Source organism: Microtus ochrogaster, unplaced genomic scaffold (assembly GCF_000317375.1).
Source record: "Microtus ochrogaster isolate Prairie Vole_2 unplaced genomic scaffold, MicOch1.0 UNK44, whole genome shotgun sequence".
Lineage (NCBI taxonomy): Eukaryota > Metazoa > Chordata > Mammalia > Rodentia > Cricetidae > Microtus > Microtus ochrogaster.
Window position 1 is genome coordinate 240,647 of NW_004949142.1, and position 24,856 is coordinate 265,502.

General features: G+C 48.3%; 2 protein-coding genes across 3 annotated transcripts in view; both read right to left on the reverse strand.

Moving 5' to 3' along the window:
* Positions 1-412: 412 nt before the first annotated feature.
* Rab5c (RAB5C, member RAS oncogene family) lies at positions 413-22,470 on the reverse strand. Of its 2 annotated transcripts, none has more exons than XM_005369024.3 (6): positions 22,355-22,470; positions 5,139-5,394; positions 3,574-3,725; positions 3,176-3,298; positions 1,945-2,038; positions 413-1,556 (listed from the first exon to the last, which is right to left on the reverse strand). In XM_005369024.3, exons 2-6 carry the CDS (start codon positions 5,302-5,304, stop codon positions 1,441-1,443), a joined length of 651 nt encoding a protein of 216 aa, XP_005369081.1. In that variant the 5' UTR covers positions 5,305-5,394; positions 22,355-22,470; the 3' UTR covers positions 413-1,440. The 2 variants fall into 2 exon arrangements, with proteins under 2 accessions (XP_005369081.1, XP_026632834.1); XM_026777033.1 differs by lacking the exon at positions 22,355-22,470 and adding an exon at positions 6,736-6,869.
* Positions 22,471-24,471: 2,001 nt separating this feature from the next.
* The window catches only part of Kcnh4 (potassium voltage-gated channel subfamily H member 4), a 21,429-nt gene continuing 21,044 nt past the window's right edge, over positions 24,472-24,856 (reverse strand). Inside the window, exon 17 of the mRNA XM_005369025.3 lies at positions 24,472-24,681. The gene's annotated coding sequence lies outside the window, so the exon portion shown is untranslated. The remainder of the gene's footprint in view (positions 24,682-24,856) is intronic.

A 24,856-nucleotide genomic window follows, 5' to 3' on the forward strand; every position in this document is an offset into this window, starting at 1 on the left:
TGGAGTCCCTCAGCATTTTTCCTAGGGGTGGAGGGTTGGAGCTGCAGGGAAGAGGTGGCCAAGGGCATCTTAGGTAGTAAGCACACCAATAACCAGGCTTCCGGTTTTGCTGATACAAACTGGAGGTGAGTGTGGACTTAGGCAATAGCAACACCCCAGCAGGGAGCAGCAGAGGGCTGGGATGGTCCTGAACCAGGATAGACAGTGCTGAACCTGGCACTGGGGGTGGGGTGGGGTGGGGGCTGAAGGGGACAGAGGTGCAGATGGACTGCAGCACTGCTCTTAGGATCAATCCTCAGTGGTCCTCTTCAGGGAGAGGACAAAAAGATGGGTCTCAGAGTCCTACCAAAAAACAAAACAAAACAAAAACCCCTAGGAGGTCACTACAGACACCAACAATATTCAAATACAGGTTGTGTATCTTTTAATGTAAGCTGAGGGGAGCCAGGGGTCAGTCCCAGGTCAGTTCTATCCTCCTAAACTATCAGAGCTGCCAACAGCAGGAGCCTTTCTTTTGGTTACCATGACCACCAGCATCCTCTCACATGCAGAGGGTAGAGCCATTTAATCAGACTGGATGATTCGTTTATATTAACTTCAAGAAAAATAGAGAGGATATGTATGGCCTGACAAACTCTGCAGAGAAAGACGAGGAAGACAAGTGTGAGGTCGATCGATCGGCTGACTATATTGACAAGATACTGATTGGTTACATGTTGAAGAAAACATACAATACAAAATACAGAAAAAGTTGGTTCCATCCCCTCCCACTCCCCCCCTTGACACCCCCCCAAATACTCATCATCGTGATTTGGTCAGAACAGGGCTCAGAGCCAGAGGTCAGGGTGACCAAGGGTGGAGAGGTCCTGGGCCATGGTGTGTGGCTGTCACAAATGATGCTTAAGTAATGCTGTGGTTTCTCTCCCAGTTGGGAGTCAGATGGGGAGGGGCTACAGCCTGACGACAGCCAGCTGAGGGAAGCTCCGCCTGTCCCTTCCCCAGCCCAGGGCCTATCCACTGTCCTGGGACCAAGACCACTCCCAGCAAGGTAAGATGTGGGTGCTCTTGCTGAGTCTGCTCTCCAGCAAGAAGGAAAGAAAGGGGAACTGCTCCAACCCGTCCCCACAGACCAGGGGCTCAGGAGCGTAGCTACTACCAGCAAAGGGCAAGTGGGAGAGCAGCAGAAAGGGGACTGGGAAGAGCAGAAGATCATATATATTAAAAAAGTGACTTAAGACTTAAAATTGAATTAGTATTTGTACAGAAAGGTGCAGGTGGAATAAACTCCCTTCGGCCTAGGATCAAAGTTATGCAGAGAATTCATGATGGACCCCTCCCCTGCCCCCAGTGGTGGCCCGAGTCGTTAAGTGCGATTGGTTAGAATGGATTCCAGTCGGGTCATTCTGGTGGAGGAGTGGGGGCAGTGGCAGGCAAGGGGGCTCAGTTGCTGCAGCACTGGCTTCGGCTGGCTGGGCTGCTCTCCTGCAGATCCACACCTCTGTTCCGGCCTGGAGCACCAGCTACATTCTGGGGCTCGTTCTTGGGAAGCTTCTTAGCTGTTTGGGAGAGAAGGGGAAATACACCTGTGGGGTCACCCCAATATTTTCCCCTAATAATGACAACCAGAATTCTGGAGGGCTTGTGTGCCAAAACCAGTTACAAGTGGCACTGCCAGTATTTGAACCCAGGCAGGACGACTCCTAAGGCAAATGAGCTAAAGTCGTATGGGGGAAGGAATGGCAATAGATGGCTTTGACATGGGCAGGGAGTATAAACATGGAGACTTTGGCCCAGGCTTTAGAAAGCTCTGCATCTGGGAGTCAGCTAGACAACAGTTTTATCAGATAATTTAAAATGGTGAGAATTCTGTTAGTGAAGGCACCCCACAGACTTGCCAGAGACCAGCACAAGCCTGCTTGGGAGAACAGGGGAGATGCAATTTACCTATTGCCATGAAAATTTCATTCACGTTCATTGCAGTTTTCGCTGATGTCTCCATGAACAGCAAACTGTTGTCATCTGCATAGGCTTGCGCTTCCTAATTCAGGAAAGTGAGGAAGAGGGCAGGAGGTGAATGCTGGCAGACAGTAGGGGCTAGGGTCCAGCATAAAATCTTCCCTGCTCTTGGTCCTTATAAAACAGAGACTGATTGGGCAAATGCAGGGGTTTCAGGCTTAGGGCTCTTCTGTCCTATTTTCCCAAAATACCAGCATCACCTAGCCCCCACTCACACGCTACACACACCTCCCAGTTCACAAATACTGGCAGATTCTTATTTAGCTTCCCCAGGTCCACTCTGCCTTGCCATCCATTCTGATGCCACTTGCTCATCAGAATCACTAGTAGGCAAGACATTCTTCTAGAAAGATACCCTGCAACTATACTTGCATATCTGGACAAAAGCATGAGTACGTGGACACTACCTGCAGCACTGTTTCTAGTTCTCAATTGTTACAAACAACCTAGGAGGCCCTCAGTTAGATAAAGGAAGAACTGCAGAGCAGGGTGTGGTGGCTCACAGAGGGAGAGGATCAGTTCAAGGCCAACAGCCTAGGTTGCGGGCTACAGTACTCCACTTCCCTCCCTCCCTCTCTCACAGACGATGACTACTGTAACAGTGTATGTGGTATATGGCATACTCCCGTCCATCTGTGTAAAGAAAATGATTCACAAATGTACACATTTTTGGTAAGACAAAAAACTGGGAATTCTGGATAAGAGATGCTGATGTTCTAGGATTAAAGAGACTAAACTCATTCTCTATATCTTCTTGGGCTATTTAAATTTTACTACATGAATGCATTGCCTTAAAAAAGTACTTCTGGGGCAGGAGAGATGGTTCAGCAGCTAAGAACTGACTGCTCTTAAAGAGGACCTGGGTTCAAATCCCAGCACCCACATGGCAGCTCACAGCTGTGTGTGATTCCAGGGGATCTGACACCTGCACACAATGCACATAAAGTTAAAAAAAAAGAAAAGCACTTCTGTCTCAGTCCATTTGGTCTATAAGGCAAATGTGCAGAAGCGTCACCTCCCCACTCCACCCACAAAAGAGCACCGTAAAGACAGCTCCTTTGTGGCCCATGCTTGAGTCATGCAGGGCAGCAGAAGAAAGCTGCTGCCCCCTTATAGGACTCGAGGGGCCTGGGAAGGCCCCCTCACAGAGCCAGCTCACCTGAAACTCCACGGCTCTCTTGCTGGCCAGGTCTGCCTTGTTTCCTGCGAGTGCAATGACGATGTTGGGGCTGGCCTGCCTCTGTAACTCCTTCACCCAGTTCTTAGCCCGTGCAAATGTATCCTGAGGAGACAGGATCAGAGACATTCTACTCTGTCAAAGGGACAGAGACATTCTACTCTGGGCCACTCACTAGCAAACAAAAACTGGCACAGCCAAAGGCAACTGATAAGTCATCCCTTAAGATTCTCCTGAGAGCGTCCTGATAAACAGGATCTGCCCATATCTCAGTTGGGACTAGAAGGCTAAGTGAGAGGTAATAAATGCGACTTTTATATCCCAATTCTTGGGGCTTTACAGAAATGAAGGGCAAGGAATAAAGGAAGAAAAATCTTTACTGTGTTGGTGATGTCATAGACCACGATGGCTGCTTGGGCCCCCCGATAGTACATGGGGGCCAGGCTGTGATAGCGTTCCTGTCCAGCTGTGTCCCAGATCTCAAACTTGACCGTTGTATCGTCTAAGCAGACAGTCTGTGTGAGGAAAGCCGCTGTAAGAAAAAGGTGGGTCATTATGCAAAGAGGAACTGGAAACCACCTGGCTTACTCTCTGTTGTGGATCTGGCATGTAGAAGCCTGTCCACACAGGGCAGGTGAGGCCTATGTGTTGTCTGGGAAGTGCCTGCAAGGAGCCGTCTGAGAGCTACCCTGCAAAGCACAGCAAGAGTCAGATAAGGGAGACCCTGGGGAACCCTGAGGCCAAGCCCCAAAGGGTGAAACCCCATTCCCCCTGGCCTTCCTTCCGCTGCCCTTCACAAACCCACTTCAGCTCAAGGGTGACTGTGACCTTCAGTTTCAGGAAGGCAATCTCTCTGCCAGGCTGTGGCTGGGTGACTGGCTTTCCAATCACCTCTGCCACCTCCAGGCACTCCAGCTAGCCACCATCCCATTCTTACTGTGACCCCAAATCGTTCCTGAATGGCCAACCTGTGGTTTGAATACAGACTCCACTTGAGATGGGAACACAGGGCACCAAAAGAAATATGCTTTGTAGGAGAATCCCGGAGCTGGGACAGACATGTAGGGTTCTCCACACCCTGGACCCAGCAGAGGATTATGACAGCCCTGTGAGGAGCCTGGGCGCCACCTCACTTCCCCCTCTAGAGCTCCTGACAGTGCTGAGGAGGCAGAGAGAAGACTGCTGACGTGGCCCATTCTGTCTCCAGCTGCCTGGAAACCATCAACCAAGCAAGAGAGCAGAGGATGACTAGGGTCCAGGGTGGCCCTGGCCTCTCGAGAGTCACACTGACTACAGATGCCAGAGGCTGAGTCCAGACCCTTATTTACCTCCTACATGCTGACCAATGGGGAATCAGTGACACATTCTGAGCTCCAGAAAGGGTAAAAATCAGCAAGAGAGGACAGGACATGCATACTGCCCTGCAGAACTAAAAGGATCCTCTGAGAGCTCCCCCTGATGCCAGTCAGGTCAGTGGATGAGGTAGTCACATCCACACAAATAATAAAGAGGGGCCGGGCGGTGGTGGCGCACGCCTTTAATCCCAGCACTCGGGAGGCAAAGGCAGGCGGATCTCTGTGAGTTCGAGGCTAGCCTGGTCTACAAAGGGAGTTCCAGGACAGGTTCCAAAGCTACAGAGAAACCCTGTCTCGAAAAACCAAAAAAAAAAAAAAAAAACCAAAATAATAATAATAATAATAATAATAATAATAATAATAATAATAATAATAAAGAGGCTGGACCAAAACAGGAAGTCATTTTCAATCTCTAGCTAATTCTTAGCAGTCACGCTTTTTGGAATGAAGCGTGAAACTGACTGCTGGGTCCAATTCCAGGGCCCACTGAGGAAAAAGTGCTCCCAGGCCAGACAGATTTAGTCTCTGCACAGACAGCTTTCTTTCTCCTCAAGGGTCCCCAGTCCCCCAACTCCCTCGTGTTCACTCACCTCCAATTGTGCTCTCCTGATACTCGTGGAATTGTCCCTTGACAAAGCGGAGAACAAGGCTGGATTTGCCCACTGCAGACTCCCCCAAGAGGACCAACTTAAACTGACAGATCTTGTTGCCAGCAGCTGGTCCATTGGGTCGTGCTGCACCTCCCCGACCAGCCATGGCCCGATGATGCTAGGTAGCAGTACCAATGAGCGTGGGGGTGGGGCCAGTGCTATGCAAAGAGGCACTTAAGGGGAGGGAGGCCTTCAACTGCAGGGGAGAAACAAGAAGGAGGGGTTAGAACAAGACTGTCAAAGGTGCCCTCCCTAAACCACAAGTATTCCCCCTTGTCCTTCCTGGTGACCGAGATAATCAATCTTGCCCCTTAACTCCCAGCTCTCCCCACAAAGGCTGAGCTGAAGTCTTCACTAAACTGAAAAATTATATAGCCCCTGGGTCTACAATTGGCAGAGAGGTACAGAATCAAGTGGCTTCCCAACTTTAGGCTCATGGGGTCCTGAGCAAACACTTGGATTTCCCTCTCTCAAATACATACATTCACTTACAAAATCCAGGAGAGGAATGGATAGATGCCAGCATGAGTCAACAGACTCTTTGGGCTCCACCTCCAACACCCCAAAAAGGGGCCAGAAAGACACTAGGATTTAGGTCAACAAACAATAAGCTTGTAGTCTTGTGCTACGACCATAGCCTGCTCTGGGCAGAAGCAGAGTGTGTGGGGAGGTGGGTGAAGGCACAGCGAGTCCTGGCAGTGAGTTCCTCAGATAAGACGCTTATGGGCACACAGAGACCAAGGCCCGGCCTCAGTGAGTTGTTATCAAAATAACTAGGCTTGTACCACGTAGAAGTGACTTTTTTGGTCTGAGGCTGGATTCTGTACCAGAACCAAAGTAATGTTCTCTCGCTTGTCTTAGGCCTCTTTCCCCAGTCTTCTCATTTTGGATGGACCAGAAGTCTCACACACATTAAAAAACAAACCACACAGAAAAACAAACATGCTCTGAAGCCAGAGCTCTGCTCCCAGTCTCCGCTGCCAACTCTCCCTTTTAAATAGAGAACTCGCTTCCATTCTCTGCTGTCAGAGGCAGGGGTAACACAAAGAAAGCATTAGGGGGGGGCAGGGGTGGAAGCAAACATGAGACACTGAGACCTGCGCCCCTCACAGCTGGCGCTCCAGCCCTGATTTTACCACTCAGCTCCAGAGGCTCAAGCTTTTGGGAAGCTTGGAGCTACACAGAAGTATGAGAAGCCTATAAAAGACACCAGAGCAAAAGACAGCAGAACACACAGAGAATGCCGCCCTGCCCTAGCAAGACAGTGCAGTCTCGGGACAGGGGTGAGATGAACAGCGCCTGTGGGAAGCTGACAGCGAAGGGCCCGCTTTGTTCAGCTCAAATCCTTCTCCACATCCAGAATCTCCCAGCAACTCATTTAAAAAGTGAGCTTCAGGAAGAATGATTCACTAACCAGGAACAACGATTTCCTTTCTGGGCAGCACCAAAGGAAAAAAGCTTTGAAATGGGGGCCACCTCTTCCCCAAACGTACAAGGAAGGAAGTAGGAGGGGGCAGTCTTCAAGTTGATTACTAACCAGAAATGTCATTTAAAGATGCCATAGGTAAGCTGCTTTCTCATTCACCCTGAACAAGGAGGACAAGGCCTGTGCAGTTTCGTCAGGACTTCCTCACAATGCTCATGTGTGTTCTAGGAACTCGGAGTGCTGACCCCAGGAAATGATTCTGAAAGACAGCTAGCATCCATGGAGAGATTGCACTATTAGCTTTTGTGAGCTTTAACACAACCTTCCATTTTTACAGACATAACTTGACAGCAATAAGCACCCTGCTCAGGGACACCCAGCGTACAATTTAGGTTCCTTCACAGAAGTTCATTTGTTAGAAGGCTATTCTCCCTGCTGGGGAAGAACAATGGGGGCCACACCCACCCTTGGTGTTTGGTTTTGGGTAGCTGCAGTAGTTTTGTGGGCTCTGCTAGGTCTAGTTCTAGCAAAAGTGACCCTGATCCTGTAGTCCTTGAGTACACCCAAGTGTGCGAGGGGCCACCCCATACAAGGCAAAGCTTCAGCCAGAGGGAAACCACAATGGAATTACAAGTCAGTGATTACCCTGTGTGCACATGACACACAGGACAAACTATTCAGCCAGAGTATAAGAGAAGAATGGGGAGGGGGGTAAGGGGAACAGACAATCAAGACCTTGATGCAAAAAAGAAAACAACAACAACAACAAAGAAAAAAAACAAAGCAGTTGTGGAGGAGACAGTAATCAGAATGGGCAGCAGCCCTCATCTAGCTGAGAAAAACAGGTAGCCAAGTCTTGTGCCTACCAAACCCACAGCTTTGCAAACCTGCCCAGACAGAAAATATATGTGCATGTGTATGTATGTATATGTATATATAAAGCCAGAAAGGGAGAAACCCAATTCTCATCTGGCAATTCTCAACCATGTCTGTGTGTAGAAGCCATCTGTGTGGCTGGCCCGGAGAGCTCATCCAGGGTCAGAACAGAGCCAGCCAGCTCTCTGCAGGTGCCACTGAAGCAGAACCAGGGATAGAGCAGCTAGAATGAAGCAAATAAGCAGACACCAGATTGTGGTGCCACGAGCATGACTGTCTCCTCTCTCACTTAGCCACCTGAGCTAAGTCAAAGCAGGACTATCAGTGGCAGGGCACACAGGGTTAAGGCTAGTGCTGAGAGTGCATCGCCTTCTCCACAGACACTGGTGAGCAGACCCTGGCTTCCCTAGTCACTGAAACAAGTTCTACCAAGCTGGCCTAAACTGGCTGCTGACATGTTCTTCCTGATCACTGGTCCTGCCTCCAGAGACACCTGAGCAGGTGCTTATAGCACTTTTTATGGTCTGTTGCCTCGTGGTTTTCCTGGCCCCAAGAAGGAATCACATGAGCAGCAAGTGTCTGACTTTTTCAGCCAATAAAGGACTAAGCAAGACAATTTTTGTCATGAAGCAATACAGAGATAAGAGCATGTCTGAGACAGGTAGGTCATACTCAGCTTCCCAAGAAGCTCCTCTTCTCCCAGGACTGGAAAACCAGAAGACAGATCCTGGCAGGTGGTAATAGTGAATGAATTCATGGACTGAGCTGTCCTGCCTCTCTCTCTCTCTCTCTCTCTCTCTCTCTCTCTCTCTCTCTCTCTCTCTCTGTGTGTGTGTGTGTGTGTGTGTGTGTGATATGTGTGTATGTGTATGTGTGTAAGGAATCTTTTCTCCTGAACTAGTAGCAAAGATATTCTGTATTTTAGATCAAGTGATGTCTTGGAGTCAATCAAATCCTGCTCAAGAGCCAGTCACCAAAAAGTTGCCTGTAGGAGACAGGATGAGTCAACAATGTTTCCCCCTGAGTGTTTAGCAATGGTATAGCTTCAGGCCCACGGCAAAGGACTCTGAAGATCCACTTCCCAACCTTCTAAATAAGAATCCTCGTGGTGGTGCACGTCTTTAATCCCAGCTCTTGGGAAGCAGAGTCAAGTGGATCTTTGTGAGTTTGAGGTTGAGACCAGCCTGATATATAGAGTAAGTCCTAGGACAGGCTCCAAAGCTGCAGAGAAACCCTATCTCAAAACAACAACAACAAACAAAAACAAAACAAACAAAAAAAGAAGAAAGACCACCTAGAATGGGCCCCATCCCCAACTTCACGCCTTCCAGGGGAAAGGCGAACATGTCCAAGGACTTGGGGGCACTCTGTTTAGTATGTCTTTTCTTGTAGTACACACAAAAGGGCAGAGGGAACCAGGCCCCTGAACACTCAACCTCTGCACAGGCCAAGAAAGGACAAGAAACAGCAAGAGTTGAACACTGCTCTTCCCTGTGTTGGCCTGACTGTATGGACTCTGGGTGCCTCAGGTCTGTGGCCACTTTTCTCATCAGAACCCACATTAGATCAATTACATCAGAATCTCTAAAAGCAGAGTACAGAACTCAAGGCTTTAAAATAAGCTCCCCAGTTGGGTATAGAGGAGCTCACCTTTCATCCCAGCACTGGGAGGTAGAGGTGGGGAGCTCTGTGAGGTCAGAGGCCAGCCAGGGCTACACAGTGAGACCCTGTCTCAAATAAACAAAGAGAAGTAGCTGACTAAACACAACAAGAGTTACAGCTGATAAGGGAAGGTCCATACTGCCCACAGACAGACCATCGAGGTGGGGCGGGGGCCTTGCTCTACTAAGCTGAAGACTTCAAGACACCAAGTGCTGTGGCAATGTTGTCCCCGTGAGACATGATCACGCATGCACTGGTTTCACACTGCTGTTCTTGCCGGCTTCACAAAGGTCTAGCGATTCCAGCTGGTGGGTGTCTCTGGTGCTTCCTGTTTGCTTTAGAGACTTCCTCTAGCCGCAAGTGAACACAGCCTGGATTGGGAGCAGATTAGAGAAACCAGACTGGAGGCCAGAAGGTGGGTGGAGATGCAGTTACTTAAGGTTAGCTGCTGGCAGAGGGAGTAGGTTTAGGGCTGAGAACCAAGTGGCCAGGCCCAGAGCTCCAAGGAGGTGGTCTAGCCAGATACTTCCGCTATCTTTTACTCTTTTACTCTGTGAAAAAAAGAGTTGAGCTGGAGAAGGCACAGCACCCCTGAAACTTGTTAGTTTAAGAGAAGGATGCACTGGCCTGAGCAGGAGAGGTAATTGGGCTCAAAGGCTAAGGGGGCAGATATTAAAAGGAAGCCAAATGGAGCCAAGGATCGCTTCAGAGGCCTCAGGGAGCTGAGGTGATGACTGACCCATAGTCTCAAGAACACAGGTCACTCTCACAGGGAAACCACTGCTAAAGCACACTGGAGCCCAAGACAACTCTTCCAGAAAGAAGAACAAGGAAACAGCAGCTGCCTGGAGCCCCCTGTCCCTTCACCCGACCTCATCATGATAGGTTCAGGCTCAGAGGGGGGCACTAACTCCAGCTTTAGTCAGCTGGTTAGTTCTGTGACCTTGGCTTAGTCACACAAGTGGTGCCAACAGCTTTAGCTCCTTATCTACAAATGGTATTATTTAATGCTAATTGTATTGGGTTGCTGCAAAGGTTAAATAAACATAGGATATACAACACAGAATTAAGAGGAACAGAAGGTTCCAAGTGGCATCTTATTAAACTACAGGCTAGCTACTGACTTAATTCTGAGTCCTTGGTTGTTAGAGCTTAAAGGGCCACACAGACCTAATCCTAACTATGTCAATTACAGAGAAGGAAGACGAGGCAAGGTGAGGTGACCTGATCAGAGATGCACAGCAAGGTGATGGCTTGACAACCCATGACTCGTAATTTGTAAGGCTAAGAGATGAAAGAAAAGCCAAGGTTATCAACGTCAATCTACTAAGGATAACAAGGAGTCAATTTTCAATGTGTGATTTATACTTATGTAGAGGTCAGAGAACAACTCTGAGGAGTCAATTCTCTCCCTCCACCTGTGGACTCTGGGGACTGAACTTAGGCCAGCAGGCGTGGTAAAAGTGCTTTTACCTGCGGAGTCATCTCAACAGCCCTAAGTATGCGTCAGTAGAATAATGGCTTTTAGCAGGGAAACACTTTTGAAAATGAGTTAAAAATTTTAGCTAGGCTGTATACTTTAGATTTGTAAACTTAACTAAGTACACAAACTACTTTGTATATGAAAGTTGCAAGTTAACAAACAAAATACTTATGATCTTTTTCATAAAACGATAAAAAACTAAAGGTTAGAAGTGAGTTAGTGAATTGGGAGTGGTAGCATACACCTTTAATTCTAGCACTTGGAAAGCAGATTTCTGTGGAGTTGAGCCCAGCCTCACGTATACAGTCAGTTCCAGAGCTACACAGTGAAGCCAAAAAATAAAAAAATAAAACAAAATATATACAAAACCAATTACCTCTTCTATATATAAACCATTTTCAGCTTTTCTCTAGTATGAAAAGATTCAGAACACAAATACAATAAAAAAGACATTGCCTAAATTGGAAAATGATCAAGAGAACAAAACACCCAAATGTTAAGGCACAGGATGAGCATTAATATAAAGATAGCTGTTCAATGTATGTTAAAGCTGTGTTTACTATCTAGACTTAGCTATGGGTCAGAGAACTATGAAACTATTTAGCTATTCCTTTTTTTTTTTTTTTAAAGATTTATTTATTATGTGTACAACATTCCTTCCATGTGTGCCCACAGGCCAGAAGGGGGCGCCAGGTCTCATTATAGTTGGCTGTGAGCCACCATGTGGTTGCTGGGAATTGAACTCAGAACCTCTGGAAGAACAGTTAGTGCTCTTAACCACTGAGCCATTTCTTCAGCCCTATTTAGCTATTCCTGAAAGAAGCAGCCAGCATGTTTCTGCTGAGGAGAAAGAGGTTACAGCAGTGATGCTCTGTAATCCCACCAGGCCAGGCTATCTGCAGAGGGAACAAAGTTTGGGGTCTGGGGAGGAGAAACGAATAAGGTGGTAGGACTCTGGCACTGCTGTACTCAGGGTCAGGGCTCATCTGCAGAAAATCACCCTACAGTCCAGGTGGAGTTCTGGGAAGGACTTTCATGGAAGCCATTAAGCAGCTGAAGGAGATGCAGGAAATGAAGGGTAGCTTCTGTTATACAGATACATAGATAACTTGGAACCATGGGAATGGCCTAGAAGTATGCTCAGAGTCAGCTGGGTTCTCTGCCACTGGGACAGACAGAACCCCTACCTGCGCAGGCCACCCAAATCTCTTATCTGGCATTAGTCTCAATGAATTACTCATTCTGGAAAAGACCAAAGTGTCAACCTCATGGAATTCCTTAGAGTGCAGCCCAGGGTCCCAACTCTGGCAACTCCAGCAGAGAGTTTAACTCTGGAAACATCATTAGATAACCAAACTGAACATTTTTGCCTGGAGTTAGCCAGAAAAAGAGCATGGTGAGCTCCCTAATCCCTTTCCTTCAGGTGCTGGGTAGAACTAAGGACAGATGCCAAGACAAGTCAGACTGTTGCCACCTCTTAGCTTCTAGGGTCCTATCCTAGAAAAAATATGAAATTCTCTGAGAACTGGAAAGATGGCTTAGTGGGTAAAGGTTCTTGAAATCAAGCCTGACAACCTGAATTCAAGTCCCCCAGGACCCACAAGGTAGAAGTGTCTAATGTGTCTAAGTGTCTAACAACCTCCACATGTGCATACTGCACACACAGACATAGACACAAACACATATGATTAAAATATAGGGAAGAAAGAAGAAAAGAACTCCCTTCCTGCCCACCAAGCTGCTTTCTCAACTCCCCATCACAGGTGAGATCCCCCGGGCCAGAGGAAGCAGTCAGCACTAAATTCCAGGCAAAGATGGAAACGTCCAGCGACATTCCCTCTCCTTCCTGCATAACGTAATAATGTCCAAAGATTCCATGACTGATGAGCAACTAGAAGAGTCTCAGTCACTAGCCCTGTGTGCCAAAATCCTGCCTAGTGATTCAACATTCCTGAGAGAACTAGGGCCTGACCCCCAAAGCAGCAGTCACTGTGGCAGATCCTCAGCCTCAAGCCAAAGTTCAACTAGAAATGTGGCCCTTTCTGCAGCACAAACCCACACACATGCTCAGCGGAGGGACCAGGAGTTGAGGCTACAGCTGAACAAAGGCTTGCTCCCCTTCTACTGCTTGTACTAAGCGGCAGGATGTTAAAAAGGCAGCCAGCCCGCATGCCTCAGCCCGCATCTGTGGATGAACCAGCATGGAGCACAGGCTTTCTTGACAGCAGGTGGGAAGGATGGGAGATTCCCATTGGCCCACAACTCTCCCACTGCTCTTGCTGTATGTAAATCTCTTGGTTTTGGAGCTTTTGTTTGTTTTTGTGCTTTTCACTTTGTGGAGAAAGTTTCATCAGCCTGGAGTTTGGGGTCCATCTGCCTCAACCTCCCAAAAACCGAGATCACAGGTGTACACCACAATGCTGGTTTCCTATGTCTGTTTAGCTGGTGCGGTTATAAACTTACTTAAGATGTTACTAACTGGGATCTCATCAATGCTGGGCTTGTTTCCCTCTCTGTCTCAGGAGGAGCTCTACAGGGGCCAGGAGTGTGAGCCAGAACAGCTGCCACTTCTGCTGCCCCCAGACCCAGCAGGACTGCAAGGACCTCTGCTAAAGTCAGGGTCATCAGCAGCACCTGTTCTCTCAGGCACTCACTCACACCAGTGAGCTTCCCAAACCTTCCTGTCTTTACAAACACCCGACAGAAGGAAACCAGCTACCATCCCTGCCCTCTTTGTTTCGCCGCCCGTACTTCCCATGCAGCCAGCAGAGGTGGTATCTACAGGAAGGCAGGAGGGAATCAGACAGTAGTAAGCCAAATGTTTCCTGCCCAGACAACACAGGCACATCGTGGTCAGAAGCTGCCCAGCTAACAAGAACAAGGTCAAAGTTCTCACTATGAGATTTAAGGGACAATGGCTCTTGGAAGCCAGAAAACACTATTTCAGACAAACTCTTCTTTCTTAAACAAAAAAAAAAACAAAAAAACAAACCATAATAGTGGTGTCAGCTGAAGAAGGGGTTCCATCAGACAAATTTCAATAAATTAACCACACTTCTGCTTCCACAGTCTACAAAGACAACTTACTGCAGAGGGTAGAGAACTTGGTAGCTTGAGTGCTGAGAATGGGAAGGTAAGAGGACTCTCAGGCACTGTCGCAGATGAAAGGGACCATGTTACAAAACTCCCAAAGGCTGGACTGTAGTTTTCCTGTGTTTAAGCTCAAGCCTGGCACACCATAAGGGGTCATAAATACGGTCAAGTGAACATGTGATACAGGTCAGCCTGGTTAAGTTTGGCAAATAGATGGGGACAGCTGAGAGCTCACGCCCACAGCCATTTTCCAGATGACTTGGATCCCACCCCAAGAGTACTCTAGACCAGTTGAGACTTCTGACCCAACTCCTCAGGCCTATGCACAGTAGGATTAAGCCAGACAAATATCAAGTCCTGTGACCATCACTTAGGCTAGCCTTGTGCTGTGCCCTGAATGCATCCCGGAGCCTATAAAAGGGAGAGACTGGCACCTACATCCAGGGCTACTGGAAAGATGATGCATAAGAGAATGAGCCCCTAGAAACACTCAACAATGCAAGTGGGGCAGGGCTTGCCCCATGAAACCTCCCGTGTAGCAAGTGGATCCTCAACCCGTGCCCAGACACCATGGCCCTTATCCTCCAATGTCCCTCATTTGAAAGAGGCAGCCTTTCAGTAGTTTCCTGTAACAAGGGCTGCTTTCCTAGAAGACTTACGATGGACTGTAACAGTCCCAACTTTGAATTATCTGGAGAGGGTACCAGGCCATTGGCTGACGGAACCATCACCATCCAATAAATCTCCCCCACCAAAACCAATCACAACCCCTTTAAAAGCAACAACAAAAAAGGATGACTCTCTTTGGAGAAGCCCACATCCATGCTCTGAGTTTTTTGTTGTTGTTTTTGTCTTTCCTGAGCATTGCTTTTAACCTTCATGTTTAAAGTTTATATTAAGATACTTTTAACAAATCCTGACTCTGCTTCAATAAGTTAAATAAAAAAAAATTAAAAATATGAAAGGTCCTAGCCGGGCGGTGGTGGCGCACGCCTTTAATCCCAGCACTCGGGAGGCAGAGGCAGGCGGATCACTGTGAGTTCGAGACCAGCCTGGTCTACAGAGCTAGTTCCAGGACAGGCTCCAAAGCCACAGAGAAACCCTGTCTCGAAAATCCAAAAAAAAAAAAAAAGAGAGAGAAAAAAATATGAAAGGTCCTAGAATATGAAGCATCTCGAAGGCCTCATTCCCTTATGTCCATTTCAAGGCCTCTCAGGAAAGGGAAGAAGTGATTCAGCTGCAGGGGAAGGGGCAAGAATAGGGCAGCTGACGACAAAACCAAAGTTGAGTTCCTTTTAAAAATGAGGCTGCAAACGCTAGAGGTTTGCAAATTGGCATCACTCATGACCACAGAGTCCGAGCAGCTCAGAGAGCAATATGATGACTAGGAGAGAGCAGCCAGGGTGAGGAGGCCACCCACAGCCTCCTCAAGCCTGGGTTGCTTCGGACAGAGCCACCTGAAGGGGCCACACTCAGACGTATGTATAGAGGCAAAGGGCTGGTGGAAGGCTCAAGTTACAGATCTTCAGAGGGTAACTGCAGCAAAGGATTTAAGCTCGTCAATGATTCAGGATCACATCTCCAAGGGCTTATCTGCCTTGAGCCTGCCTAGAGCCACAAAGGCTACAACACAAGCCTTTCCAAAGGAGAGGTCTGTTCAGGAAAGGCAGCAAAAGAGGTGTAACTAGACCACCTGGGATTTCATATGGACTTTCAGCCCAGAGTCCAGGAAGGTTTGGTTGGAGAACTCAGTGCTCAAAGAGAATGATTACACCCAGCACCTCGCCACAAACTCCAGAGTAAATACCCAGTGTGACCACTGCTTAGCTCAGGTGCAGCATTAGGCAGATGGGGACTGTGAACGGGTGAACAGAGGGCAGCAACTTGCTGCTAGGACCGAGTGCTGGGACTGGAGTGGATTCTCACCATATGCTACTTTGCTGCCTTATCCAGCTGTGGGACTGCACAGACTACCACCAGAAGGGGCAGCCTGCACTCATCCTCTAACTCCAGATCAGGGCGCTAGACAGAAAATGTTTGCTAAACAGGCCCGGGCAGGAAATACACAAACAGCATCTTGTGCCAAAAAGTAAGGAAATGCTCCAAAAACAAAATCAGAAACCCTCACAATGACAGGGGTAGGTCAAAGGGAGCTGAAAGAGCAGCCTGTGGTCAAAGACGAAACAATGTGAGGAAGCAATGCAGATTACAAACCAAAGTATAAAATTAAGTTTCTGTGAGCCAATACCAACAGATGAATAATTGAATAAATGAGAATAAGCAGGTCTCTTGCATCAGGGGATTTAATAATTCATATAGCTACTTCACCCTCCACGAGGGGGACTTGACCTGCCACTCTTCAGTGTTGACTAGACATAATGACATTCTTCCAGAGAGAACAAATAAAGCAGGGGACAACTTTATAATGAAGAGCCCTCAGCCTGTGTCAGGCTGACACTGACGATGAACCACACTGATTATGTGTACCTTAATACAACAGGACACAAACGGCACTTTATATTGGAATCGTCTCCCTAACCCCGACCACTCCTAACCCCAGTCTACTCAGGAGAAAAATGTTCAGCAACCCATAAAATATCTGGCCAATGACTTCAAAACCATCAAGGTCACTGAAGACAAGTGCGATCCTGAAACTACCTACCTAGAGAAGTCTACGGAGATGCAACATCCAAATGCAGCCAGGCCTGCTACAGAAACAGGACAGTCAGGTGCATGAAGCATGGACATTCTGTATTAACAGTAATGTAACATACTATAAACAGGGAAACAGGGGAACAGGGTCTAAGTCTTGAGAGGAAACTGTACTATTCTCCTAAGTTTTCTAAGACTACTCTGAAAAATTCACTAATGGGGGAAAAAAGGGAGGAGGCAGGAGCTCATCCTGAAATAAGATGAGGTTTGAGGCCTGCTATTATTATAGACTCACAGTTTTGAAGATGAGTTCATTGACTGGGAACAGGGATAGGAGGAGCTAAGTGGGAGAAAGCACAGCCCAACACAGCAGGCCGGAGCAGGGAGTTTAAAGGCCATGCCCTTAGGATGCTGATTGCAGGGCTGCCCTCACTACTGCTTTTGTTTGTTTGTTTTTTGGTGACAGGGCATAGAACCAGAGCCTCAAAAATGCAAGGTAAGTACTCACCTACTGAGCTATACGCCAGAACTGCTAGTGCTTAAGCCCAATATCACATTGTGCAGACATGCAAAACAGCACCTACTGACCAGAGCAAAATTCAACCCCACTGATCCCTTGCTAAGTGCTGCCTGGGTGGGTAGTCTCAACACAACAACTGCAGAAAGTGTAGAATAGTCTGTCCTGCTACCAGATTTACTCTGCAGAAGCAGCTGAGGCTGGGGTGCTGTGTAGCTAGCCAGAGCTGCGCCCATCTTCTACTAAAGCCTTCACAGGAAACGGAGATTTGAAGAGCTCTGCCCTCTGGAAATTGGTTTGTATCCTACCTGATCTGCATTATCTGTCTGGTACCAGCTATTCTGTTTACCTGTTTGCTCTGCTATCTGTGTATGAGCAGATGAAGATAGGGCTCAAGCTTAGAAATGAGCTGGGGCTAGGTTTGTCCAGCTTTACCTGGACAAGCTGTAAGTTTGGGTAGGGGAGTGTTAAGGAAGCAGGCAGGCAGGCACTTCAGGGCAGAGTTTCATGTCTGTGCTTTCCGTTAGCAGCTGTAGCGAGGGGCCTACTATGCTGGACATGATCTGTGGTCTGCAGTGCTCATCCATCTGAGATAGAAAGAGCAGAGAGCCAGCTCTGATGGAGAGAGGAACTGGTACCTCCTCACAAAGAAAAAGACTTGCAAGTCAAGTCTCAAAAGAAAACAAGGAAAGCAGCTTCCAGGCAGGTGAGGTGGACATGAGTATTTTAGGCAAAGGGAACAGTATACACGTAGCCTCGAGAGAAGAGGCTATCCTGCATAAGGAGGATATTATCCATAATGAGGAATGAGCACAAACTCTTGCCCTGCCACTCAGAGCATGGTTCCTCACTGGAACATGCGCCTCCCTCCAGTGGTCTGAGGATGAAACAGAATATGCTCAGAGTTCAGAAGAGTGCCTGGAACATGTCAGCAAAGCTCAGTAAGTTGAGCTTTTAGCCAGGAGTGGTGGCACACGTCTTTAATCCCAGCACTTGGAGGCAAGGACAGATGGATCTGAGTTCAAGGCCAGCCTGGTCTACAGAGTGAATTATAGGACAGCCAGGGCTACACAGAGAAATCCTGTCTCAAAAGACAAAACAGAAAAATAAGTTGACCTTTAACTAGTACCACTGCCTCTGTGTATTAGGAGATGCAGTTACTTTGAAAAGCAATCAAACCTTTTTATATGTCATGCTCAATACAAAGAATGCCCTTAAAGATTATTTCAAGGTTCTTTTTTTTTTTTTTTTTTTTTGGTTTGTTTGAGATAGGATCTTGCTACACAGCCCAGGCTGGTCTCAAATTCATGACTCTTCTTTTCAGCCTCCCAAGTGATAGACAGATGAAGAACCTCATGCCTGCTAGGCAAGTGATCTACAACTGAGCTGCAGAGCCTCAGTTAGTGTTTTATATCAGACAGGCTCTCACTAAGTTGTTTAGGCTAGTCTCCAACACACTACATAAACCAGGCAGGCCTTGAACTCAAGATCCTACCGCCTTAGTCTCCCAAACTGACAGGATTCCACTGGGCTCTGTCACAGTACTGAAAGCTTTATAACCTACATTTTGGGACATCCTAGTCTATAAGCTCTGTCCACAGCAAATGGCTCTAACGAAGTAGCCCAACTCCACCTTGGTAGATCAGTAACACTGTGCTCACCTCCCAGGAAAGAAGCACTGGGCTCAATTTTTTTTTTAAAGGTACAATAGCAGGTGTGGTGATATACACTCCTTTAGTCCCAAAATTCAAGGCAGGGGCAGGCAGAGCTCTTCGAATTTGAGGCTAGTATGGTCTATATGCTAAGTTCCAGGACAGTCAGAGTCAAGTAGAAAGACCCTGCCTCAAAACTAAGTAAATGCAGTAACTCTGAATAGTATAATCATGGTGACTGCCTTAGCAGTTTCTTCTGTTTGTTTTGTCTGTTTTTCTTTTTTGAGTCAGGGTCTTACTATGGCCCAGGCTGCCCTGAATTCATAGAGATCTTCCTGTCTCTGCCTCCCAGGTGCTGGGATTAAAGCCATGAGCTGCCATGCCCAGCACTCTTTCTGTAAAAAGAACTATAACCCACATCAATTCTGCTCAGTAACTATGAGATGAGGGAGCATGTGACATCATCCAAATACCAGGCATAACAACAGATATTTGACACTAAAATTGAGTAAGACTTAGAGATGAATTATAATAAGCCTTCAAAAACCCCACCTGCCCACCAGAGGCCACTTTGTAAGGATCTGTTCTGTCCTTGGCACTGAACTTTACCTTTTCCCTAACTCTGCAAGAGATCTGGTATTTCCATTTATGGAAGAAACAGGTTCAGAGAGCCCAATTCACACAACTGGCAAGCAAGGGACTGAGGACGGAAACTCAAGTCCCTGAGTCTGAGCCTCCACTGTCTTCTACCTATACTGCCCTTCTGACTGCTGAGCAATCTGTAACCCAGGCTGGCCTCCAACTTCCTATGTAGCCCAGGATGACTTTGAACTCCGATCCTCTGGCCTCCATCTCCCAAGAGTTGGAATCACAAATGTGCCTACAAGCCTGGTTTATGCAGTGCAGAGATGGGTCTCATGCATGCTAAGCAAGCGCTCACCCACTGAGCTATATCTTCAGCCCATTAAGAAGGCTCTTTCTGGGCTGGTGAGATGACTCAGCAAGTAGAGGTGGTTGCCACCAAGTCCGAAGACCTGAGTTTGATCCCAGGACCCACAGGGTAGAAGTAGAGAATTGGTTCCCTCAAGTCTTCCTCTCACTTCTTTCTGTGCACAGTGGCATGTGTGTGCACATACACAGAAAACAAATGAGTGCATGTAGGTTCCTTAAAGGAATCCTTGCTTGGTGGAGGCCAGTTTGAATTTGTGAGTTTGAAGCTGGGCATAGTGGTGGACATCTTTAATCCTAGCACTTGGGAGGCAGAGACAAGTGGATCTCTGTGAGTTCAAGACTAGCTTGGTCTTCAAAAGCAGTTCCAGGCCATTCAGGACTAGACATTGCAACCCTGTGTCAAAATCAGCATGCAGTATCAAAGGGGACTCAGAAGGCACAACCCTTCAATCCTGCCTGGCGGGACCCTTCAGTTTGTCACTTTCACTTTCATTTTCTAGTCATTTTGAGTTAAGTTCTGGAGAAATTAATGACACATAGACATTAGCAAACACAGGCTGGAGGCTCTTTACCACAGCCTCCTCAGCAAAGGGGGAGTAAAAGAGGGCGGAATGTTGGGAAAGAGAGGGAAGTCAAAACGGAAGGCCATGGTGAGGAGGCCAAGAGCCTCGATTCAAGCCCCTGTTCACAGGTTCTGCAAGTCCATTCATTTAACAAGACTCTAAGCTTGAAGGAGAGCCTGTTTTAGAAAAGACAAGGGTACATTCGAACCCAAGCTCCAACCCCTGGCTCTGACCACTTCTAACTGTTGGCCCCAGGGGAAGAACTGTCAGTAAGGTGGGGACACAAATACCTCTCTCCAGGACATTGTGAGGAGTAGGCTATGGGAAGAACTCTGGGGCTTTATATCTTACAAATAAGATACATACTTACACTCCTCCTAGAGTGAACAGGCAGAAAGGCCAGCTATGTGTGAGGAGCGAGAGGTGAGGCAAAGAAATTTTGAGAGGAGGCCCTCCTCTCCCAGCAGGGCAGTGACAGGCTTCAGCTGGGCCTCTCCAAAGTCTGAAAGCCAAAAGTGGTTGCGGAACCACACAAAACTCTACTGCCTCCTGTCTCTCTAAGATTTTCTCCTCAAAAGCAAGGCTCAGAGTCACAGCTGGGAGTGGATGTCCAGACAAAAGCCAGAAATGCCCATGAGAAGGCTCGCCTGCCTCAGCCAGGGCCCCATGAATCCCAATCCACCCCTGAGCAGGTAAGTCTAGCAGAAATCAATCGCTGGGAGCAGTCGGGTTCACTGGTTCTCCCTGAGAAGCTCATGCTGAACAGACCAGAGGCTGGCTGGGTAAGGGATTCACCAACGAGCCCACACAGAAAGAGAGTGTCTCATTTAGCCGTTGACTCTAATAAGGAAGGGGTTTCTTTATTGTCCAAGAAGTAGTAAAATAAATACACCACAGAATTAGCTTAAAATGTTGTACTAACTGGACACCGGCAACTGTCCAGAAGTAGGTCAGAAAAAGCTCAAAGCAAAATTTTCAGCTCTCATGTGATAAGTACTGTCTTAAGGTGGTCAGGAATACCCGAGAACTGAACGGCTTTCCCACTCTTCCTTCACAGCAGACAGCAAGGGTCAGCTGGGACCTCGGACTCTGGCTATTCCTCAGAAAGGTAGTCTCTGGCCTGTACTTTGGCCACTTAACAAAAGAACTTTCCAACCTGGTCAGAAACAGCAGCCTATTCACACACTTCAGTCCCAAGGAAAACACAAAGATCTTGCATCAATTCAGTTGGGGGAACTGGTACTTTATGACACGGACAGCAATTCCTTTCGCTACAAAAGCTAGAGCTGCCACTGTGATCTGGACGAACTGCTCTGTGGTAAAGCCAAGCCAAGAAGAGACGCTGGTGAGGCCTGGACCTGTTGCTCAGGTGGAGAGCGTTGTGTGACTGGGGACGGAGAAGAGAAGGTCCCTCAATGCCACACAGCTCCTATTTGGTCTTATTCTCCTCCCTCTAAGGAAACCACTCGGAGGCCCTGGAAGGACAGGGCTGAGCCTGGAGCAGGGGGAAGGAGGAGGGGAGAGAAGATAATGAATGGGCAGAGCCTCCCTGATCTGTCGCTAGGATTCAGCAAAGCTCAGCTAAATTCTTCAGAGGCAGGAAGACGGACACACACTGAGAAGACAGCCAGGGCTGGGGGTCTGACGAGCGGCACAAGGAGAGGGCTGCCGACTCCCTGTCAGTGACCCAGAATTCAAACTCTGCTGAGTCCTGGTAGATTCGAGAGGAAGTAAGGAACCGTGAGGGCGCAAACACACTTCTGTGAGTGTGGAACAATCTCATCCAGGCACCCACCATCCCCGCACACCCTAAAGGACATCTAGATAAGAATTCCTTCAGGGCTGCAGGGGGCAACTGGGTTTTTTGAGGGGGAGTGGGAATTTTTTTGGGGGGGAGACACAGGAAAGGAAAACCAGGAGAGACAGCACTCCCCGTCACCTGTAAAAGGGAAGGGAGACAGGTTCCTTCACACCTGGCAAAGACTCTTTGATTCTGAAAGCAAGGGGGTGGGGAGCGGAACTTAGGGTCCCTCTCTCCCACAACTGGACTGGACAGGCCACAGGAGAGCCTTAAAGGACTCCTGAAGGCTCCCGAGGGGCAGGTAAGCGAAGGAAAGAGGCGCTCCCCCTTTGGCCCGACGCCCTATGGAGCCCCTGAGAGGGGGCTACGGGTCGGGGGAGGGGTCAGTGTCCCCCTAAGCTAAGGTTGAGCAGGAGGAAAGGGTACCCCAGGGAGGCTTCCACGCAGGCGAGAGACTGGCCCTGGGACAGGCACACTCACCGCGGCTCCGGAGCGGCAGCGTTACTTGGGCCGGGGCTCCTACAGACTCCGCTCCTCTCCCTCCCGGCGGTGTCCCAGGCTCCGGCCTCCACTTCCGCCTTTCAGCCGCTCCGGATCCGGATCTCCAGCTCTGCCCCGCCTCTCTATAGTCCCAAGTGACTGACAGAAAGAACAGACCAATGGGAGGCACTCTGATCCTACCCGCAATCAACGCGGGAAAGGAGGGCGAGTGAGCGCGAGGGATGGCGGGACTTGTAGTTCTCAGCAAAGGGAGGAGCCGGGGGCTGCCTGGCACTTGGGTGTAGGGTGGATCCCGCTGCTGGTGGGGCGGAGCTGGTCCAGGCCTGCTTATCGCGTCACTGCCAGTTCCAGGTGCCGCGAGGGAAGGCGTGTGGTAGAACTTTGCCAGAGGGCCGAGAGGACTGTGCTTGCAGAATTGAGAAAGCAGAAATATGATGCTCATGAGGCCGCGTAGACGGTATTCTCTCTTAAAGAAGCCCCTGTCCACACTTTGCGGCCAAGACAGGTCCAGGAGGCTGATTGCTGAGAACATGCTATTTTATGAAAGGCGATGGAGCCCAGCGTGGTGGCTCACTCGGAAGGTAGAGAGGCTGGCAGATCTGTGTGAGTAACAGATCTGTGTGAGACCCTGGGTAAAAAAAAGGAAGGAAAGAGGGAGGGAGGAAAGGGAGAGAAAAGAAAGAGGGGGGTTGGGGGAAAAGGTGCAGCTCTGTAGAAATGGCTCCCTGGGGTCAACGAAATGGCTTGCCGGGTAAAGGAGCTTGCCGCCGAGCCTGACAGACTTCCATCCCTAGGACCCACGTAGTGTAAAGAGATAACAGACTCCCACAAGTTGTTCTTGATATGCACATGTGTGTCATGGCGTGTAAGAACCCACCTCCCCTCCCCTCAAATAAGTGAAGGAATGTAACTTTAAAAAAGGGCGACCTGTCTCAAAAAAAAAAAAAAAAAGTGCGACCTCTTGTAGAGCCTAGGTGGGATGAAAAGGAGAAGTTCCGCTGCCCGCCATGGTCTTGGTCTCCCTCGCTCCCTTCCTTACTTTCACATAGGCCCTGATTGGCCTGGAACTTGCTATGTAGACTGGGCTGTCTTTAACTCCCAGAGATCCTCCTGCTTCTACTTCTGGAGTGCGGAGGTTGACGGTGTGTGTGGCACCCAGACAGACTAAGCTTTATTTGGCTCAGATCCCAAACACACCAGGGCAGCCTCCACCCCAGATCTGAATTAACTCTCCTCCAACAACAGCCTCTGCCTGGTTTCTCTCTACCCATCACTGTAGACAACCCCCCCACACACACACACACTCCTAATATGGGTCAGTTCTATTTCTGTTTCTTCTAATTCCTTCTATATGAATTAGGACCACTTCTGCTTCCACTCAACCCCAACCTCCAGCACTGGCCAGTATCTCCTCTCTCTCATCTCTCTCCCAGGGACACTATTCAAAACTTATATGAAATCAAAGCCCACCCCAGAGACCATGTCATGTGGCCACTGTGCTGGGGCATGAGTCATACCCTGAACGCTTGAGTTGAAGAATAGACCTGTCTGGAACAACCTGCCACATGCTGTGCACACATCTAATTTCATCTTGTCATCAAGGTGGCAGTTTCTTTCAACACATATATCATAGGACATAGATCTCCAGAGAAATGACGTCATTCTTAGCAGGTTCTTGACTGGTGACAAGCTCTTCCCTCCAGCTACATGCCCACTGTAACACACTACACCTAGCTCAATGCCAAATACCTGGGAAGAAGAGTTCCTTATTCCGAAGGGCAGGGCAACTCCTGGGGCTATCTTTCTAAGTCTAGAGATTAGCCCGGTCTCTCCCACAGACTGTGTATTTGTGGTTGTAGCTGGGTGGTGGGAAGGAAGGAGTGTAACAGGTCCTTAGTGACTCATTAAGGTTTCTCCCTTATCCCAGGAGTCCCTGGTGGCGTGAATACGGCGCCAAGTGGATTGACTGGCGCCTTTGCCCTTCCTAGAGACAGCAACAGGGCCCTGGAGTATGGTGGGGTGTGTCTGCTTGTGTTGGCTCCTTCAAAGCCCTGGGGCTCTCAGACCAACCCCCAAAAACAGCCAGAGTCAAGGTCTAAAAAAATAAAAAATTTATTTCCTATCCAAAAGTGAGCTTGGGGCGTTGAGTGGGAAAGGAAAGCTGGAAGCCAGAGCAGTTGAGACGCTGTTGGAAGGGAAGGGGGACAGGACGACTTGGCTGGGGTTTGGAGGTGGGAACAGCAAAAGGGTGATTTTGGGAAGGCTTTGAGGTGCTGGCAGCAGAAGAGACCACTTTGCATGACAGCCTGCAGAGAGACAGAAAGAGATATTGATAGGCTCAAGTTTAAGGGTAAAAACAGGCATTATTTGGAGCTCACTCTAAGGTAGGGATTTCAAACTGAAATAACACAGGGACCTAAAAAAGAAGGGAAGCGAATTTTTTTTTTTTTTTTTTTTTTTTTTTTTTTTTTTTTTTTTTTT

Coding starts and splice junctions, on each gene's coding strand:
- Rab5c (XM_005369024.3), bottom strand. CDS start 5,304: ATGGCTGGTCGGGGAGGTGCAGCACGACCCAATGGACCAGCTGCTGGC. Junction 3,726..5,138: donor TCAGGAGAGCACAATTGGAG/GTGAGTGAACAC, acceptor TTTTTCTTACAG/CGGCTTTCCTCACACAGACT. Junction 1,557..1,944: donor TGAAATTTTCATGGCAATAG/GTAAATTGCATC, acceptor TCTCCCAAACAG/CTAAGAAGCTTCCCAAGAAC.